General features: G+C 42.1%; 2 protein-coding genes across 2 annotated transcripts; one reads left to right on the forward strand and one right to left on the reverse strand.

Annotated features, from left to right (window-relative positions):
- Positions 1–966: 966 nt before the first annotated feature.
- On the reverse strand, positions 967–5,592 carry LOC134400412 (interferon beta-like). Its single transcript, XM_063128745.1, has 2 exons — positions 4,971–5,592; positions 967–1,193 (listed from the first exon to the last, which is right to left on the reverse strand). The coding sequence occupies exons 1-2, from the start codon at positions 5,590–5,592 to the stop codon at positions 967–969; spliced, it is 849 nt and encodes a 282-aa protein (XP_062984815.1).
- Positions 5,593–9,986: 4,394 nt separating this feature from the next.
- Positions 9,987–10,658, forward strand: LOC134400413 (interferon beta-like). Its single transcript, XM_063128746.1, has one exon. The coding sequence runs from the start codon at positions 9,987–9,989 to the stop codon at positions 10,656–10,658; it is 672 nt and encodes a 223-aa protein (XP_062984816.1).
- The last annotated feature ends 11,473 nt before the right edge of the window (positions 10,659–22,131 follow it).

The following is a 22,131-nucleotide window of genomic DNA, read 5'->3' on the forward strand; positions in this document are numbered from 1 at the left end:
ATGGCCTGACCCATGCTTGAATCGAGCCCCTGAGTCCACCCAGAAGCAAGGCTGCAGGTGCGGACTTGCTTCCGGGTGGACCAGGGCACTCGATTCAAGCCGGGGCTCAACGACAACGGAGCAGGTAAGTGGGATGGGCTGGGGTGGGGGCTTGCCTGGAGCCGTTGCTGCAGTTTGCACAGCAGTGGCAGTGGGTCTAGGTAAGGGCCCAGGCAGGAGGGGGTTGCTTACCTGCTCCGTCGTCCCCGGGCCCAGGCTTGAATTGAGGTTCTGGATGGACCAGGGTGCTCAGTTCAAGTTCAGGCCCAGTGACAATGGAACACGTAAGTGGGTTGGGGCTTACCTGGCAGCAGAGCCAGGCAGGAGGGGGTGGGGTTTCTTACCTGCTCCGTCGTCACAGTCCAACACCTTTGGAGGGCACCAGGTTGGGGAAGGGCTGCTCTAAACAAAAAAAGAAGTAGGTGGCTCTAAGTTGTTCGTCATCAGTTTTCCACAACCCCACAGTCACCTCTGCATATCCTATTCTCCATCCTGTCCTCATGGTTTATCTGCTTTGGCAGAATGAGAATTTCACTGGTACTTTCTGCCTCCTTAGGGAGGATGTGGCGTTAAGGCTGGCGAGCCTTAACTCCCAATTTCCCCGCTTTTTGGTGCTTGGTGGAAAAGTGTAGGGCCTTAACGTTGTTTTATAAACCGTAGGTTTTTTGTTCATTGATAATAATAATAAGTGACCATATTTTGTAAACCAGTCAATATGGCTGCCCTCAGGAGGCATGGCCACCCCAACATGTCTGGCCCCCCCAAGGGGCGTGGCCTTAGTCAGCATCCATTGTCAGCATCACCATCATTAGCAGCAGCAGCATTATCAATATCACCATCATACATTATCATTAGCAGCATCCATTAGCAGCATCACCATTATCAGCAGCAGCAGCATTAGCAGCAGCAGCATTATCAGTATCAGCATCAGCATCTATTATCATTAGCAGCACTATTATCATCATCACCATCATTAGCAGCTGCAGCCGCTGTCCTCCCAGTACCTCCGCCACTGTCCTCTTTTGCCACCTGGCCTGGGCCACCACTGGTGTCCAATGCCTGGGTGGTCTGGGCCGCCAGCGGCAAGGCAGGGAGCAAACTGACCCCAGCCCCTTCGGTCTCATTGCATGCGACCAGACCCAAGGGGTGGCAGTCTGCCAGGGCAGGGAGAGAACTGCTGTGCTGATGTGATCGTGTCAGTGCAGCAGAAGGTCTAGATCAGCCCTGGGGGGAGGCAGGGGCTGGGAGATGCCATCCCGGAAGTTCTGGGACGCATCCTCCAGCTCCTTCCCCCAGGGCCGATTTCAGCCTTCTGCTATGCTAACGCAATTGCATCAGCGCAGCAGAAGAGCTAGATCATCGCTGGGGGAGGGCCGTGGGAGACGTGTTCCCAGAAGTCCAAGAACACGTCTTCCAGCGTTCTCTCCCACCAGGTGATGCAGGCATTCTCCTGTGTGCTGGCACGGTTGCACCAGCACAGAGGAGAAGGCTAGATCGTCGCTGGGGGCAGGGCTGGGAGACACATTCCCGGAAGACACGTTCCCGGAAATATACTGTATATATTTCAGACTTACCATAGAAGCCTCCAACAAAAAGATCCCTTATTTTAAGTGAGCTGAGTCCCTTTGTACCAAGAGGTAGAGTTCACGTTTCTTATGAGTCTACATCAAAACTCTCAGTGCTCCTACGTCAAAATCCTTCAGGTTTCAAATTAACAAGGAAAAGGTTTTAGAATGAACGGGGAATTTTCACCACTTCTCTTCTTCCTTCCAGCTTTGCCTGCTGTTGGTCATGCTATGAAAACAGCTGAATGAAACTGCAGCTTGAAGAGACCGCCCGAATCGTGCAGCCTTCACTTGTTTCCACCAACTACATGCTTCCTAGAAAGCAAAACAGCTGCTATTTCCTGTTCTACTCAATCTGTTACTAAATTGTTCCACTGACTTAAAAATACCAAGATGTCATTATGAAATATGTAGTCCTACATTGGTACTTTTTTTTTTAAACTGAAACTGAAAGACTAAAATGAAGAGAGTGAAAATCCATACAGGAAAAAGGCCAAAGAAATGATTAAGCCAGAAGATTCTCTATACCTTCTACAAATGAAACTGTCTCAAGTTTCACTGGACAGATGTTTCTTGCATTTGCCATTCAAAATGCCATTCATTTCAATGGGTCTATTCAAAATAAAACTAACATTGGATGCAAACCAAAGATTTTTTGAAAAGAAATCAATTAAAATCAGATTGTCCCTGGATGGATGTTCCAGACCAAACTTTGGGCATGTCTACACCTCCCGGCATTCTGGGAGGAAGCGGGGAGGATCTCATGATATTCTTCTCGTGAGATCCTCCTCTTTGGACAGGCAATCACGCGACATCCAGGGAGGAACGAGGGATGTGGCACCTGCCATTTTTTTAACAGACGATGAGTGCACGTGTGCTCCAGTGCAAATGTAAGGTGCTTTTTGATCACACTTCCTTCCCACCCCTAATGGGCAAGGAGTGCCTGAAGAGCTCTGTGCCCCATGCTGGTTCCCACCTCCTTGCGTTTACTTGTGAGGAGTCGGGACGAAACTGGGACAGCCACCCACACCTCCCGTGGTCTCAGGATGATCCCAAGACTGCAGGAAAAATCGGGCTAAAAGCCATCCCAGTTATCCCGGGGAAATAGAGGGATCATCTCTCCCTGCCCCTGGGATCCTCTGTGCATCATGTGGATGCAAAGGGATGATCCCAAGACAATCCCCAGGATAAGGCATGGGTGTAGACATGACCTTTATCACCAAGTTCTACCCTTAGAGGTATAACATGTGATGCTCAACCCCATAAGCTCAACACATACAATGTCATTGATTCCTATGGTCTGGACCTGTAATGACAGTGCTGAGACTTTTGCTGGTCAATGTCTTCATTGTGGAGTGGGGATTTAAATGATGATTCTTTTGGGATGTCTCCCCTTTCAGGCTGTTCAAATACGCAAATCAACCAAACTACCCATCTTGTCTGGAGTTGCAGGTTTTTTTAATAGGAAGGACATTTGTAATTTTCAGTCAATGCAAAGATACAATAAATAGTATAAATAACAGATATAAAGAAGTAATATCAATATTATGAAGTACTAAATATATATTAAAGAAAAAACTCAATAAATACATATGTTCAAGTTAACTAGCAATATAAATAGCTATTACAACCCCCCAAATATCAATAACAGTGCATTACAATTCATAGAGGACGAAAAGCCCCTGAGGAGCTCCTGGTGCTTCAGCCATTTTGGACTGCACAAATGGCACAAATGGTGACACTTTCACTGATGTTTGTGCCGACAGAGATCTTTGGAGCGTTTTGCAGCTTGATAGGAATTTTGTCCTAGTTCTGGAAAATCTGTTCTTAAATATAGCATTTCCAAACAATTCATCCAGTGATACAGAAGAAGGCTTGCCAAAGGTGTATTGGAGAATCTTCCAGCTGAACAATTCTGTAGCTAAATGAGAAAGCTAAAGGATTGGGGTACTTTATTCTATTCGCCGTTTCATTCAGCTGCTTTCATTGCATCATGGATGGCAGTTTAAGCTGGAAAGAAGAAAAGAAGCAGTGGAAATTACCAACTCATTCTGAAATGAGGTTTCATTTTTATTTTCAGCGATTGTTTCAAAAATGGAACATTTTTAACGCAAAACTGTTCATTTTTGACGTTCCCAATATTCCATGTATGTTGTTCCATATTTTCACTCTTCAGAAGATTCAGAAAATTGAACTTTCAAAAGATGAGATTTCAAATAATTGAACTTGTTAGGAGTCTGTTGTAGGGAGACTTTTTAAAAGGAGAAAATTATTTTCATGCTGTATTTATGAAATCTATCCATCTATGTCTTTTTCTCTATCTTTGCCACTGAATTTCGCCTAGAAGTAATTAATGTAATTCGTCAAGTGTCTTCTGACACCAAGTTGCAAAATAACAGAAAATATTGCACGTTGAAAAGACAAGCGATTTATTGCATGCTCGTTACTACCCACTTATGGGTGTTTGCCGGTCCTTTTGACAACAACGTTCACCGCCCATGCGTCCCATGCTCCTTCCGGCCTTATTTCTGTCACAAAATAGACCCCAAGGAAATCCATTTCTTTCTTTTTTTAAAAAAAGGAAGCAAAATGTACCACCATTTCCTGCTGTATGCAGGAAAAGCTGCACTCACTTTAAAAGCAGTCACCTTGGAAAAGAGTGGCACTTGCAGGGGGAGGGGGAACTTGGAATAGCAAAGGATTTCTAGGCCTCACCCTGAATGCTCCTGAATATTCTGAGGAGCATCCTTTGTGCTGTGATGAATGGGAAATGAAACTCCCCATGGCTCCTGGCCCAATGCAGTAACTGGATGGCATTGGAAAACAGAATTCCCATGGATCCCTGTGAGAATGGATTTTCCTGGGCATGCTGAAGAGCACTCAGGCTTTATGCATGAGGCCAAAGGACGCCTGAGGCCACCAAGGCAACCTCCTTACCTCCTCACCAATGGTACCTATTATTTGTGTGGGAAGGAGTGGAAGAGAGACCAGTCTGGCATTGAGCCCTTCACAAGCTGGCTCCAAAACAGGGAAACTGCTGTAGATCTCATTAGCCCAGGAACTGCAAATTGTGAGAGTCAATTTCAAACTCCTCCAATTTTGAAATGCACGCTCATCACCAGTTTACAATTAAGGCGTTTGTGATTAATGAAGAAATGCTTAATGCACTACACAAAGATAATAAGATCCGGCCATAGACCTGACATTGCGTTTTGCATACAACAAAATTTAGAAGTGAATCTTGTTGGGCTAAGAAGAAATATCTGACAAATTTTGGAGGGAACAAAAAGAGTTGCTTTCTGTGAAATTGCCTAATTTAATTGTTTGATTCTTTAAAAAGGATTATTTTAAAAAGTATAGAAATACCTTCAGTGTTAATCCTTCGGATGAGGTGGTCAGTCAACGCAAAACAATCCTCCACTTTCATCTGGACAATCTTCCAGGCGCACATGCTGTACACTTTTACTTTCAGGAAGTCATTGATCCTTTGGAAATACCTTTTCACAATCCGTCTGATATTGAAGTTGTATCTGCCTGCAATCAAGCAAGGTCCCAGCTTCTCAATTTCCTGGTCCAGTCCATTCATGAAATTGCTTATGGAATTCTCATCCCAGGCCATTTCAGTATGGTTTTGGTTGAGGACATGACGAATCTCTTGGAAGATTTCATGTATGGCCACCTTGGCATTGTCTTCCTGCAATTCACCAATCTTCATGAAATTCTCTTCATTGGGTGGGTGGGTGACGTTTACGATGTCATCCATGCATTGCAAAGGCAAGGTTGATGCCATTTTGCGGCTGAAAAGTTCCAAGCTGCCTTCGTTGAATTTTTGCAGCCTGCTGCGAAGTTGGTTGCAGCCCTGAGTTGAGATTTCAGTGAAGAGGAGCATCGTGAGGCCAACGTGCAGAAGCCAACCCTTTGCAATCATGATGGAGATGAAGGAAAGTGCTCTTTTCTGAAGTGTAAAATCTTGAAGATGTGGAATCATGCAAGATGCTCTGGTGTCTGTAGCATCATTGAACCATGTCCTTGTATTTAAATGTTTAGGGTTCCAGTTTCTTCTTGCCTTTTTCTATTTGCTGTGATTTCCCAGTGTATTACTTCCCCTTTTTAATTTTCAGGGAACGTTTAGAAATTATTCAGAATTACAACAATGCAATAATAAATGTTAGAAAATATGGTATGTCTTCTATTCATTTATATTATTATAATTCTTAAAATTTGACAATTATGGAACATTTGGTTTATAACTCAAAGTAGTTATGTTGCATCACCACATATAGGAAAATGTAACAGTAATGTTAGCAGTAATATTATCCAATCTAACAACAAATGTACAGGGTTACAAAATTATAAATTATTTCTCCAGTAGATAATATAGCAGGTTTTACTCTAATTTTTTAATTCTTTTTTTGAAACATTTTACTCAAATTAATAATAAACAAATAATGCCAATTCATTGTATGCTCAGTTGTACTTACTTTCAAGGATATTTTCTTAACAGGTGCTAACAGTAAAAATAAATAAATAAATACATAATCATATAAAGATTTTGAATTGATTTTATTGTCAGCATGCTTGCTAAAAAATTTGGGGGGGGGGATTGAACCATCAAGTACTGAGGTTTGTTACTGGCTTCTCATAAGTATAAGAAAACTGGATTTTACATTTCTAGAAAACTTTTCATGACTTAATAAGAATAAATGCCTTAGGAGTGCATTGATGATTTATTATTTGATTTAAAACTAGAAAATGGTGCACAAGCTGGCTAATAATAATCATAATAATAATCAAACATTAAAACAGTGTTAAAAATCATAAAACAAATACGGTACATTATAAAGATAGTAGTATCTACACAAAAGTATACAGGGTATGTCATATAGATGTAATCAATGGATATGCATCTTTTTGGTTTTAGAACTGCTGTTGAGATGTCCTTCACCAGCAACCACATGGGAGAATTCCTTCTCTAACATTATTCCCCTCTTATTCAGATTGTGTGTTTTCACTGCCATCCACTATTATGTCGAGATGTTTACTGTGAAGGACAATCCCCGTGATCTAAAATACCCATGTGCTTAGTTGCATCATTGACACACAGAGCATGTCTGCACCAGCCCCTAGGGTGCCTAGGTCATCCCTGTGTATTCAAATGATGCAAGGGGATCCCGGGGGCAACCAGGGATAACCCCACCATTTTCACAGGATAACTGATTGCCCAGTTATTCCGATTTTCCCCACGGTCCTGGGATGATCCTGAGGACCACAGGAGGTGTGCCGTGCAATCCTACCTCCTCGTGAGTAAGTGCAGCACTGGAAATGGGCATGGAGCTGGGGGGTGCTCTGTGCCCTTAGTGGGTGGGGGCAGCATTTTCGCTATCCATACAATGTTGGGGTGTGACATCAGCGGGGATTTTTTTAAAAAAAATTACTTTTGCAAAGGATCGGAGCCTCACAATTGCACAACTGGCCCCTCTTCCGTAAAAAATAATAATAATTGGCACTTCCGATGTCCCTCTTTCCTTCTGGGGCATTGCTCACACGTGTGCACATGGGGGAGAATCCCAGAACCTGGAGAACTTGAGATCCTCCCCTCCCCACTCCCCAAAGGCGCATAGGTGAGGCTGAGCCCACAGTCCCAAGCTCCAAAGGACTGCATCATGGGAAATCTGCCACCATGCAGCTGTGGCAAAATGTGACACCTACTACAAAGCCACCCAGAGTGAAAACTTGAGGCAAATTTGGAGGTTACTGCTCAGGTGAAATACTTCATAGATGTAAACAGAGTTTTGATAGGATGGATATTTGTCAGAAATGTTCTGCACATCCCTGCTTGAGATAGGAAAAATGTGCATCTCTTAAAGAATAATCCTACGCCAGAGCACTCTGAAATTCCTATACTCTTCAGACAGATTCCCAGCATAGCAGGAAGAGTGACAGAAGTGATCTTCAGCTCTCTGCCATCCTTTCTGATCCTTTCCCACATGTTTGAGTGTGTCTAGCAGAGTCACAAGGAAAGGAGCTAGGAGGCTTTGAGATCCTCTAGATCCTGGCTTCCTTCCCCCTCATTTTCATCCTCACTTGAAGTTGGAGTTCAGGTGAGGATTTACTGCAATTCTATGACCTCATAGTAGGAGCTCTTCGGGAACCATTTGATTGCTCTCTTACCATTTGCTTGTGTCTTACCAAATGGTAAGATCTTATGACTTGCTTGCATTTAGGTGAATTGTATATGTGAAAAAATCCAAAAACTGTTGGAAGTTTCCATGGGAAAATATTACATATCCCATGCAATTAGACAAATGGCTGTCCCCTTTAAAGGACATAGTTAAAAAATAATAATCTGAGAGTTAATTTTGTACATTGTAATAGCAACAAGAATTGCATATACTAGGTTTGGGATACCAGAAAGATTCCTCCAATGAAAGGATGGCTGGATAACATATGGGAATACTTTAAATTAACAAAGATAACCACTAATATAAGAGTAAAAGAACTTGGGTGAACTGGCCTTTTATTGAATTTTTTTGGGGTGGTGGTGGTGGATTTTGTGTTTAAATCTAAATATTGATTTTCATATTTTGATATGTTAGGAACTTTGTGATATTATAAAAGGCAGAACCCCCACCACTCCTGTTTTCCACTTTATAATGCTATGAAAATGATTCATAATTTTCTAGCCCCATTGATTTTGTTGCTAAAATGGATAATATAAGACCATCAGTGTCCCTGTTGTATTTTCATATATCAGAAGAGTCAGTATAACAAGTTTGAATTATAAAATATCTGTTTCATAATTGTCAAATTGTAGTAGAAATAATAATAATAATAATAATAATAATAATAATAATAATAATAATAATAATAAATAAACAGAAGAAAGATAACCCCTTCTAATCTTCACATTTATTTATATGAGAATTTCTTCTGAGAATATAGGAAGAAGATAACTTTCCCCCTGAATATTGTATAATATAATGAATTGGCATGATTTGTTTATTATTAATTTCAGTAAAATGTTTTTTAAAAAATGAAAAATTAGATTAAAATCTGCTATATTTTCTACTGGATAAATAATTTATAATTTTGTAACCCTGTACATTTGTTTGAAGAATTAGTAGTAAGTAAGGAGAAAGGAAAAGGAGGTAGTATAGCTTCAAAAGGATTAATGAGTGAAATATATAAAATATTGCTAGAGAAGGAGTTTAGAGAGAATACAGAGAAAATGGTTTGGGAATCAGATTTGAAGATACAAATAGGGCGACAGAGCTGGGAGGGACTATGGAAACAAAGAGTGTTGAGAAGTTTATCAGTAAGAATAAAGGAGAATTATTTTAAAATTTTATGGAGGTGGTACCTAACCCCGGTTAGATTGAATAAGATAAGTGATCAACACTCAGCAAATTGTTGGAGAGGATGTGGGGAAAAAGGAACGTATTTACATATGTGGTGGCAATGCAAATATGTACAAAGATTATGGAAGATGGTGTTCTCAGAAATTGAAGAAATAGTGGGAATGAAAATAGAACAAACACCAAAAATAGCATTGCTGTCACTATTTGAAGATATAAAGTGTGGAAAAGGAACTATAGAGCTGATATCGAGTTTGTTGGTTGCAGTACGATTGATGATAGCTAGGAACTGGAAGATCCAAGGGGAATATTCTATTGAGGAATGGTACAAAGAAGTATGGGACATAGCCATTAATGATAAACTGACATGCAATATTAAGTGGAGAAAAGGCGTAACTAAAATAAATGAGTTCGAAGGAATTTGGAAACAGTTCCTAGTGTTCGTGTTTACTAAGGGAAGTGGGAAACCACCAGCAGAAGAAATGATTAGATTTTGGACTCAAGAATGATCCCGAGGTGGGGGGTGCACTTTTATGTTAAGAATGAAGATGTTGTAGTGTGATAAGGCATATGTAATAGTTTTTGATATTTGTACTCAACAATTATTCAATATGTATGCAGCAGATATTTGATGTATTTTTGTTTCAGTTATATTTTGGAAATGTTTATCTATGTTTATATAGTGTTGAAAATGAATAAAAATTATTATAAAAAAAAAACTGTTGCATTTTTCTATATGTGGTGATGCAATATAACTACTTTGAGTTATAAAACAAATGGTTCGTAATTTACAAATTTTAAGAATTATAATAATATAAATGAATAGAAGACATACCATATTTTCTAACATTTATTATTGCATTGTTGTTATTCTGAATAATTTCTAAATGTTCACTGAAAATTAAAAAGGGGAAGTAATACACTGGGAAATCACAGCAAATAGAAAAAGGCAAGAAGAAACTGGAACCCTAAACATTTAAATACAAGGACATGGTTCAATGATGCTACAGACACCAGAGCATCTTGCATGATTCCACATCTTCAAGATTTTACACTTCAGAAAAGAGCACTTTCCTTCATCTCCATCATGATTGCAAAGGGTTGGCTTCTGCACGTTGGCCTCACGATGCTCCTCTTCACCGAAATCTCAACTCAGGGCTGCAACCAACTTCGCAGCAGGCTGCAAAAATTCAACGAAGGCAGCTTGGAACTTTTCAGCCGCAAAATGGCATCAACCTTGCCTTTGCAATGCATGGATGACATCGTAAACGTCACCCACCCACCCAATGAAGAGAATTTCATGAAGATTGGTGAACTGCAGGAAAACAACGCCATAGTGGCCATACGTGAAATCTTCCAAGAGATTCGTCATATCTTCAACCAAAACCATACCGAAATGGCCTGGGATGAGAATTCCATAAGCAATTTCATGAATGGGCTGGACCAGGAAATTGAGAAGCTGGGACCTTGCTTGAGTGCAGGCAGATATAGGTTCAATATCAGACGGACCGTGAAAAGGTATTTCCAAAGGATCAATGACTTCCTGAAAGTAAAAGTGTACAGCATGTGCGCCTGGAAGATTGTCCAGATGAAAGTGGAGGATTGTTTTGTGTTGACTGACCGCCTCATCCGAAGGATTAACACCGAAGGTATTTATTTACTTTTCAACATAATCCTTTTTAAAGAATCAAACAACTAAAACAGGCAATTTCACAGAAAGCAATTAGAGATTTGTAAAGCAACTGTCACCACTGAAAAAAATATTAGTTATATTTAGGGGTGTGCACGGACCCCCCGCTCTGCTTCACTTGCAGATCCGCCATTTTCCGGAGCGGGTCGCTCCGCTCCACCCCCGCTCCGCCCACTTCCGCTCCGCTCCGCTCGGAGCTCCGGATCCGGAGCTCCGTTTTCCCCCCCCCATAGGGTTGCATTGAAAGCTAAAAAAGTAAACAACTTTTTTTCCGTTGAAGTTAGAAACCTCACGTTTGGCATCATGACACCTCATGGGCGTATACACACACACGCCAAGTTTCAAGGCAATCCCATCATCCCCTGATTTTTGGCGAATTTTTGAAAATCGGGCACCCCATTCACACCCCTTGGGATAGCTCCGTCAATTTGCATGTTAGAAACCTCAAACTCGGCACCAGGGCAGCTTATCCATGTGTCCACATGGACGCCCAGACTCAAGGCAGTCCCATCATCCCCTGATTTTTGGTGCGGCTCTACCCTCTAACGCACCACCCATAACCCTAATTCACACCCCTTTAGATAGCTCCGTCAATTTGCACGTTAGAAACCTCAAACTCAGCACCATGATAGCTTATCCACGTGTCCACATGCACGCCAAGTTTCAAGGCAATCCCATCATCCCCTGATTTTTGGCGAATTTTTGAAAATCGGGCACCCCATTCACACCCCTTGGGATAGCTCCGTCAATTTGCATGTTAGAAACCTCAAACTCACCACCATGATAGCTTATCCATGTGTCCACATGCACGCCAAGTTGCAAGCAAATCCCATCATCCCCTGATTTTTGGCATGGCTTAACTCACCCCAAATTGTCCCATTCTACAACTACGTCAATTTGCATGTTTGAAACCTCAAAGTCGGCACCATGATAGCTTATCCACGTGTCCACATGGACGCCAAGTTTCAAGGCAATCCCATCATCCCCTGATTTTTGGGGAATTTATGAAAATCGGGCATCCCATTCACACCCCTTGGGATAGCTCCGTCAATTTGCATGTTAGAAACCTCAAACTCGGCACCATGATAGCTTATCCATGTGTCCACATGGACGCCCAGACGCAAGGCAATCCCATCATCCCCTGATTTTTGGCGCGGCTTAAACTTTTTAACTCACCCCAAATCAAGTCCCATTCTACAACTACGTCAATTTGCACGTCAGAAACCTATCCTTTGGTCCCATGACAGCTTACCCATGTGTCCCCATGGACACCAAGTTTCAAGGCAATCCCATCATCCCCTGATGTTAGGCGAACTTTTGAAATTCGGACACTCCAGTATATCAGGGATTTAAAGTTGCAATTGCAGACAGCTCAATGGGGCCAGTTCCAAGGCAATCCCACCATGCCACGAGATAACCCTAAATCTTCTTGCACATTTGAAAAAGGGATTATTGAACTTGATAAAGTCTAAGTGAGCGCAGGAAGGACTTCTCCCCTGAGTCAAAGCAAGACACATCCACCATCCCTGCAAGGCGGGAAGGGGAGAAGGGAGGGAAAGCAGGCAGGCAGGCAGGCAGGCAGCATGCATTGTAGTGCCGCAAGGATGGCTTGAGCACTAACGCATAGCAAACCAACCCGTAAGCGGGCGCAAGGAGCAAGTGAGGCAAAGATGGCTGGTTGTTTCTTTCTAAGCCAGCAGTTACGCCTTGAGGGGCACAGAGGAGGACGATTGGGAGCAAACCAGGCACCAGGCGGGCAGAGAGGCAGGCAGAGTAGGCGAGGAGTCAGTCCTGGCAGATGCCCCACCACAGCAGCACCCCGGGGGAGGCGGGCGGGCAGGCAGGCAGGCAGGCTGCGGGCATTTCTGGGGGCACAAGGAAGTGATGGCTGGTTTCTAAGCCAGCATTGCAGTTAGTCACGCATTGCAAACGCAAACCATCCCAGCGAGTCGGTCACCGAGGAGGACAGGCTAGCAGAGGGGCAGGCAGAGTGACATGTCATAGATCTAGTATTGGGGAGGAGTCAGTCCCGGCAGATGCCCCAACACAGTAGCACCCTGGGTGGGCATTGGAAAACGCCATCTTGTGGGTCAATACTTCCCCCACCCCATGTCCTGCAGGGTTGCCTGCCTAACCCTTGTGGGGATGGGAGATGGAGAGCTTAGAGTGGCAGTGCCAGCAGCAGCCTTCGGCTTTCCCCTGGAACCAGTCGCCTTGCCCGCCTCTTTCCCCAGCAAGATCGCCTGGTGCTGCCTATGAAGATGCATCTTCATGCTGCTGGTTCCATAATGCCCTGTCGATGAACCCCTGCTTAGGCTGAGTTTGCAGTGGCGACAAACAGCAAAGCGGGGATCCGCTCCCAACTCAAAGTGGTCCCACACGATGCTTGTCTTTCGTTTCCGTGGTGACACCACCAATTGCCCGCCTGAGCTCTCTGGTGTTGCCACAGAAACAGGGGTGTGGGATGAGACTGGGGAGAGAGCCTCGGCCTGCTGCTGCTCCTCCTCAGCCCCCACATCCTGGAGGCCCACCGCCTCCTCCTCCTCCCCCCCCTCCACTGTGCTGAGGACCTCGTCTAGGTCCATCATCGGGCTCGTGGGCTGAAAGGAGAATGAAGGAGTTGGGGATACTCCTCCTCCTCTAATGGCACTGCTGCCACGTGCCTCTTGCAAACAGGCACTTTTCCCATTCCCACCCTCAAAAAGAGAAAGCCGGGCACAAGTTGCAGAAGAGAGTGGCTCTGCCTGCTGCTTGTCCTGCTTCTGTTTTGGAGCAGTCAGCCAAGGAGTTGCCCGTTTGATTTTCACAGGAGGAGAGGCAGCCTGCTGCCAGCCTGAGCCTTGCTGCTTTCAGCACGCCTGCTTCCTCTTTTCATGATGACTAATAAAATATTAATACTACTAATACTATGTATAAGGTACTACTAAGAATATGTATAAGAAGAATATAATATGTTTAAATGTAGGGAAATGGGACAAGAAGAATAAAATATTTTACTACTACTAATATGTATGAGAATATACTAATATATATATACTACTAAGAATATCTAAAAGAATATAATAATATGTTTAAGAATATTACTAATAAATGTAGGGAAATGGGACAAGAAGTGTGTGTATGCTTTCCCCAAAATGCTCAATCTGTGGCTGCACAAAAGCAGCACACTCCGTCCAAGTTACACAGAGAAGAAAAAGAGAATCAAATTTTTTTGGTATATTTTGGTATATAGAAGATAGAAGGAAACACAATCAGGATTTAAGAGAGGGGAGGGGGGAAAAGAACCAACCACTACTATAAGAAGAACAAAATATGAATACTACTAATAATATGTATGAGAATGTATACTAATAGACTACTAAGACTATGTAAAATAATATAATAATAATATGTTTAAGAATAGGGAAATGGTGTGCGTATGCTTTCCCCAAAATGCTCAATCTGTGGCTGCCTGTTGAACTTGACAAAAGCAGCCCACTCCGTCCAAGTTACACAGAGAAGAAAAAGAGAATCAAATTTTTTTGGTATATTTTGGTATATAGAAGATAGAAGGAAACACAATCAGGATTTAAGAGAGGGGAGGGGGGAAAAGAACCAACCACTACTATAAGAAGAACAAAATATGAATACTACTAATATAATATGTATGAGAATATATACTAATAGACTATGTAAAAGAATATAATAAAATATGTTTAAGAATATAAATGTAGGGAAATGGGACAAAAAGTGTGTGTATGCTTTCAAAAGAAAGCTTTCACAAAAGCAGAACAGTCAGGCTTTAATACAGGGAAGGGGGGGCAACCAACCCAACCAACCCAAACACACACTCCAAAATTCAAAAATAAAGTTTATATTAAATCAAAGTAAGGGGAAAACACAGGGCAAACTAAGCTATAAGTCAGAAAGAAGCAAACAAACACACACACACGCCAAACTAAACCTATCCTAATCTATCTCCAAAGTCCAAAGCAGGAGCACTAACTAAGTAAGTGTTCCCTCCACGAACGCCAACCCACAAAGAGACACAAAACAGAAAGTTCTCAGGGTGGGTCTGCCTTAGTCCCCCCTCCAACGCTGGGATTGGAGGAGAATGCTTTCTGAGGAGATCAATTCTCATCAGGATTGGGAGTTGAATGTGCCTGTCATCGCTTCCAAAAAAATAAAAAAATAAATAAAAAAAAACCCAAACCCCGATTTTTAACAAAATATTGCACGTGAACCACAGCACGCAGAAAGTTGAGAGTAGTTTCAAAATGACCCCCATCCACGACTCTCTGTGCACAAGAATTTTCAGAACGATAGCTTAAACCCCCCCCCAGTTATCCCCGATTCTTTTCCGCAATGCAATCCTATGGGCGAAAAGCCGAAACGCCGTTTGAGCCGCGCGGTTGACCCGATTTTCAAAAAAATATAGCACGCGACCCGGACAACGCAGAGAGGTGAGAGTGGTCTCAAAATGACCCCCATCCATGACTCTCTGAGCACAAGAATTTCCAGAATGATAGCTTCAAAAACAACCTAGTTATGCGCGATTATTTGCCGCAATGCAATCCTATGGCGAAATGTTTTCAAGATGGCGACCGGAGCGCTCCGCCTGAACTCGGAGCTCCGAAAAATGGTCGCTTCTCTTCGCCTTGCTTCTAGGGGTCCACGGTCCGCTCCTACTCCGCCTCTGGGTAAGGCGGAGCAGGCCAATCCGCTACTGCTTCTACGCTCCTAATCGGAGCGGAGCACATCCCTAGTTATATTCCATCTCTTTTTTGCTTCCCTCAAATTTTGTCAGCTGTTTCTTCTCAGCAGAACAGGGTTTACTTCTAAATTCCACTGCAGGCAAAACTCAGTCTCAACTGTAAGCCTAGGGCTTATTATCTTTGTCTGCTGGACTTAGAGTTTCTTCACCAACCCCAGATAGGTGATGAGGATCCATTTGGGGGAAAATGATCTCCCACAGTTTGGAATTCCTTGGCCAAATACAAGCAGAGCCGCATGCCAGCTTGTGATGGGCTCACTGCCAGTTGGCTCCCCCTGCCACACCTCCCCTCCCAATGGAATTTACCATTGGAAAGGAAGTTGGGAGGATGTGTGGGGCAGCAGTGGTCTTTTGGCTTCATATGTAAAGCAGAATGGGCCTCAGTATGACCAGTAGAATCCATTCACACAGAAATTGATGGTAATTGTAGCTTCCAATACCTTCCAATAGAATGAGTTAAGCTAGAAGGTGCTGGAAACTACATTCCCCATGCATTGCAGGAGAAAGGATACTCCTGATTGTATTTAGGAAAATTCAGCATGATGTCTAGAAGTCCTCTGCTGTAGTCAGCCAGCCCTCCTCATTCCAGCCATTTCTTCTTTGGCATGGATAAGTTTGCTTCAAAAAGTGGGAGGGACAGATCTTTCCAAGGGAAATCTTGGGGTTGGGGGTTAGGAAGTTTTATTATGGGCTGAGCCATGGATGGGCCTGTTGTTATTCATCACTACTCATGAAAGATAAACCCGGTCATCCACCGGACAGCTTGACTGAGAATGTGGATTTGATGTTTTCTGTGGTCTTGGGTCAAGGGTGTGTAGAACACCCCAGACAAATTTCATTACTTACTTCTATGAAAAATTCAGTGGCAATTATAATCAAATATAAATAAAATTACATAGATGGGAAGATTTCATGAACAGAATGTGAAAACAGTTGCCCTCTTTAAAGAAGTAGCCAATTAACAGACACCTAACAAAGCAATTCTGTTTTATTTTGTTCTGTACAGCATCTTGAACATTGATGGCGCTATATAAATAAATATTATTATTATTATTATTATTATTAATAATAATAAGCAAGCTATTTGAAATCAAATCGTTTAATAGTATTTCAATTATCTGAATGTCCTGAGGAATGACATATGCAACAATATACATAGCTTAAATATGGAACATTTGGAACCAAAAGCACCAACATTTGGGAGACAAACATCTTGAAAATGTTCCATATCTAAAATAATGACTGAAAGGGGGAAATCATTTCAAAATAAAAGGGGATTTTTCACTCTTCTCTTCTTCCTTCCAAAATAACCTGCAAACTGTGATGCTATGAAAACAGCTGAATGAATCTGCAAATGGAACACTGCGCCCAGATCATTGAGACCTTCACTCAGTTCCTGCAATGTCGTGTTTCGAAAAGCAAACGGGTGCCACTTCCTGTTCTTCTGCAACTCTTACTGAATTGTTTCAATTTGTAATTTTGAAATATGCAATGCTACAATGAAGCATCATGACAAAGATAAAGGACCAAAATAGAAAAGAAAACCCATTACAACGACCCAAGTAATTGTTCAGCTAGAAGATTCTGCAACTCCTCTTAAATATCGCTGGATGGATTATTTGAGGGCAATGGGTGGGTGGGGGCAGGGAGAAGATATAAAAGAAGAGATCTTTCCAAATCTGGGACTAAATTCTTATTAAGCTGCAGAACATCCCAAAGGTCTGTGCCGGCACAAACAACAGTGGAAATGTGCAGGTTACATAGTCAAAGGTGACAGAACTACAAGCATGGGTGCAGATTGAAATGCCCTATAGGTTGTTTAATGTTGATTTTGTGAAGGTGTTATTTATATTTTAGGGACTATTATTGTTATTTATATTGCTAGTTAATTTGATTTATTTATTTATTTATTTATTTAATATAATCAGGGTTCAATCCTATGCATAGTTACACAGGAAAAAACATTCTTTCAGCTCCCAGCATTCCCTAGCCAGCCATGCCTTGCTGGGGAATGCTGAAAGTGGTAGGAATTTTTTTCTCTGTTAACAGGCATAGGTTTGTATCCTTAATTAACATTCTTTATTACTATTGTTACATTTTAATTCATGTGTTTTTAAATATTATTTATTGTATCCTTGCATTGACTTAAAATTACAAACCTGCTTCCTATTAAAAACCAACTTCAAGCAAGATTTGGATGGTTTTGTATATTTGAACAGCATGTAGCAGAAGGGGCTGGGTGGGGTGGAGCCCTTCACAAAATTGGAACAGTGGTGGTCAAACCTTCAGACTGTGCTCAAACATGTGCTGTATGCATTGTAATCCCAACAGACCTGTCCACCTCTGTTCCTGTTTGGGGAGGAGGGGCTCACCTATATTCCCCCCAGGAGAACTAATGCATCATACACACCTACTGTTGGCCCTCCTAGGCCCTTTCTACACTGTTATTTTTCCCCAGGGTCATCCCTGTGCATCCAAATGACGCACAGGGGATCCCGGGGTCAACCTGGGATGACCCCGGGAAAACCCCAGGAAAACAGAAACTGGGGATTTCCCCTTTTTTCTGCAGTCCCGGGACCATTGCGGAACTGCAGGAGATGTGTGGGCGCCTGCCCCTGCTTCATCCCACCTCCTCACGAGGAGGCAGGAAATGGGCATGGAGCTCTTCAGGCACTTCCTGCCCATCGGGGGTGGGGGAGCATGGTCAGGGTGTTTTGTTTTTGTTAAAACTTACATTTTTGTTTGGCGTGCAATTGCACTCACCTCCCCTCTTTTTAAAAATAATAATAATGGTGGGTGTGACATTCCTCCTTCTTCCTGGGATGTCGCAGACACGTAAGGACCCAGGAGGAGGATCTCATGAGCAGAAGATCACGAGCGCCTCCCTCTCCTTCCCGGAAGGCTGGGAGGTATAGAAAGGGCCTTAGCTGGGGAGGCCCAAACTCCCTGAGCTTACATTTAACCCAATCCCAGCCTGCTTTATGTCCCACTTCAGTGTCATGTCTAGAGCAGGCCTCTATGCTGATGACCTCTTAGACTTGGCGCTGCCATCCCTGACCTGCGGTATGCGTTCTATTATTGTGGTTTTAAGTAGTCTTCATTTTGGAGAGATTTGAGCCTCTTGACTCCTCCTTTCAATGTACTTTTTAACAGCTCCTTCTTTTAAAGTCAAATGAGGCTGTGTCAGATGTGTAAGGGGATTTTCTGGTGGCCTTTTTAATTTTCAGAGGTACTGAACATAGGCTGCTTGGAAGCGTGTTTCTGCAATACCTTGCAACAGTACTCCTAAAATTCCCCACTATAGTAGGTGTAAGGAAGATCTGGAGATAGACAGAATGATTGACTTCGTTCAGACTCACAAACTCAATGAAACTGTTATAGCTTTAAAACATTTATTAAAACAACTAAAGAAAGTCAAACAGACAGACAAACCTCTATTCAGCAAAGCAAATTAAAAGAATATACTCACAAGTCTAGCAGATTACTGTATAACAAGACAAACACAAACAAGCAAGCATAGACAAACACCATGTAGATCCCATGGTCATGAGATATAATTAATCATGAGCAATGGATGGGCAAAGCAGACCTTATTTTAAAGACATAACCTGCAAATACATGTTTTGTTCTCTTTTACTCTAATTGCACAGGACTGGATTCAGATAGGGAAGCCCTCTCAGGGGGTTGGAGGGAATAGAGAGACGTGCATACTTAACAGGATCATGTCTAGGGTTCCTAGTGAGCATGGCTTTACTCACAAGGGCTATTCCATCTCAGGCTAAGCTGGGTTCATTCACTAGCATGTGGGTGTGTAGCCTCCAACAGGTACATCACATCTTCAAACAAAGCCCATACTGACATGGCTTGGGATGAGAATTCCATGAGAGATTTCCAGACTGGACTGGACCAGTATATTGAGGGGCTGGGTCCAAGCTTGATTGCACAAGAGGAGGGTGGCATTATCAAGGGACTGATTGAATTGATATTTCTGTGGGATGAAAGAATGACTTCCTGAAAGATAAAAAGTACAGACTGTATGCCTAGGAGATTGTTCAGATGGAAGTTAGACAATGTTTTCTTCTGACTTATCAACTAATCAAAAGCATCCCTAATGAAAGTACTGCATACTTTAAGACTAGACTTTATCTAGACTTTATCATGCTGAGAGTTAACCAATTGAGATCAACAGGAATTGTAATAAATTCAAGTATGGATCAAACCAAATTATTTAATTGTACAGATGAAGACTAGATTTTCTCAACTGTACCCCCTTAAAATGTAACTATTTCGTATTGAAGCTATGTCAGCTTTTCATCAAAACTCGTCAGATGATACTTCTAAGCAGTAGAAAATATCCTTGAAAATATCCTTGAAAGTTATCACAGCACAAAGGATGCTCCTCAGAATATTCAGGAGCATTCAGGGTGAGGCCTAGAAATCCTTTGCTATTCCAAGTTCCCCCTCCCCCTGCAAGTGCCACTCTTTTCCAAGGTGACTGCTTTTAAAGTGAGTGCAGCTTTTCCTGCATACAGCAGGAAATGGTGGTACATTTTGCTTCCTTTTTTTAAAAAAAAAGATATGGATTTGCTTGGGGACTATTTTGTGACAGAAAGAAGGCCAGAAGGAGCAGGGGACGCATGGGCGGTAAAAGTTGTTGTCAAAAGGACCGGCAAACATCCATAAGTGGGTAGTAACGAGCATGCAATAAAACACTCGTCTTTTCAACGTGCAATATTTTCTGTTATTTTGCGACTTGGTGTCAGAAGACACTTGACGAATTACATTAATTACTTCTAGGCGAAATTCAGTGGCAAAGATAGAGAAAAAGACATAGGTGGATAGATTTCATAAATACAGCATGAAAATAATTTTCTCCTTTTAAAAATTCTCCCTACAACAGACTCCTAACAAGTTCAATTATTTGAAATCTCATCTTTTGAAAGTTCAATTTTCTGAATCTTCTGAAGAGTGAAAATATGGAACAACATACATGGAATATTGGGAACGTCAAAAATGAACAGTTTTGAGTTAAACATGTTCCATTTTTTAAACAATCACTGAAAATAAAAATGAAACCTCATTTCAGAATGAGTTAGTAATTTCCACTGCTTCTTTTCTTCTTTCCAGCTTAAACTGCCATCCATGATGCGATGAAAGCAGCTGAATGAAACGGCGAATCGAATAAAGTACCCCAATCCTTTAGCTTTCTCATTTAGCTACAGAATTGTTCAGCTGGAAGATTCTCCAATACACCTTTGGCAAGCCTTCTTCTGTATCACTGGATGAATTGTTTGGAAATGCTATATTTAAGAACAGATTTTCCAGAACTAGGACAAAATTCCTATCAAGCTGCAAAACGCTCCAAAGATCTCTGTCGGCACAAACATCAGAGAAAGTGTCACCATTTGTGCCATTTGTGCAGTCCAAAATGGCTGAAGCACCAGGAGCTCCTCAGGGGCTTTTCGTCCTCTATGAATTGTAATGCACTGTTATTGATATTTAGGGGGTTGTTATAGCTATTTATATTGCTAGTTAACTTGAACATATGTATTTATTGAGTTTTTTCTTTAATATATATTTAGTACTTCATAATATTGATATTACTTCTTTATATTTGTTATTTATACTATTTATTGTATCTTTGCATTGACTGAAAATTACAAATGTCCTTCCTATTAAAAAAACCTGCAACTCCAGACAAGATGGGTAGTTTGGTTGATTTGCGTATTTGAACAGCCTGAAAGGGGAGACATCCCAAAAGAATCATCATTTAAATCCCCACTCCACAATGAAGACATTGACCAGCAAAAGTCTCAGCACTGTCATTACAGGTCCAGACCATAGGAATCAATGACATAGTATGTGTTGAGCTTATGGGGTTGAGCATCACATGTTATACCTCTAAGGGTAGAACTTGGTGATAAATGTCATGTCTACACCCATGCCTTATCCTGGGGATTGTCTTGGGATCATCCCTTTGCATCCACATGATGCACAGAGGATCCCAGGGGCAGGGAGAGATGATCCCTCTATTTCCCTGGGATAACTGGGATGGCTTTTAGCCCGATTTTTCCTGCAGTCTTGGGATCATCCTGAGACCACGGGAGGTGTGGGTGGCTGTCCCAGTTTCGTCCTGACTCTTCACAAGTAAACGCAAGGAGGTGGGAACCAGCATGGGGCACAGAGCTCTTCAGGCACTCCTTGCCCATTAGAGGTGGGAAGGAAGTGGGATCAAAAAGCACCTTACATTTGCATTGGAGCACACGTGCACTCATCGTCTGTTAAAAAAATGGCAGGTGCCACATCCCTCGTTCCTCCCTGGATGTCGTGTGCTCGCCTGTCCAAAGAGGAGGATCTCACGAGAAGAATATCATGAGATCCTCCCCGCTTCCTCCCAGAATGCCGGGAGGTGTAGACATGCCCAAAGTTTGGTCTGGAACATCCATCCAGGGACAATCTGATTTTAATTGATTTCTTTTAAAAAAATCTTTGGTTTGCATCCAATGTTAGTTTTATTTTGAATAGACCCATTGAAATGAATGGCATTTTGAATGGCAAATGCAAGAAACATCTGTCCAGTGAAACTTGAGACAGTTTCATTTGTAGAAGGTATAGAGAATCTTCTGGCTTAATCATTTCTTTGGCCTTTTTCCTGTATGATTTTTCATTCTCTTCATTTTAGTCTTTCAGTTTCAGTTAAAAAAAAAAAGTACCAATGTAGGACTACAT

Source organism: Elgaria multicarinata, chromosome 6, assembly GCF_023053635.1.
Source record: "Elgaria multicarinata webbii isolate HBS135686 ecotype San Diego chromosome 6, rElgMul1.1.pri, whole genome shotgun sequence".
Taxonomy (NCBI): domain Eukaryota; kingdom Metazoa; phylum Chordata; class Lepidosauria; order Squamata; family Anguidae; genus Elgaria; species Elgaria multicarinata.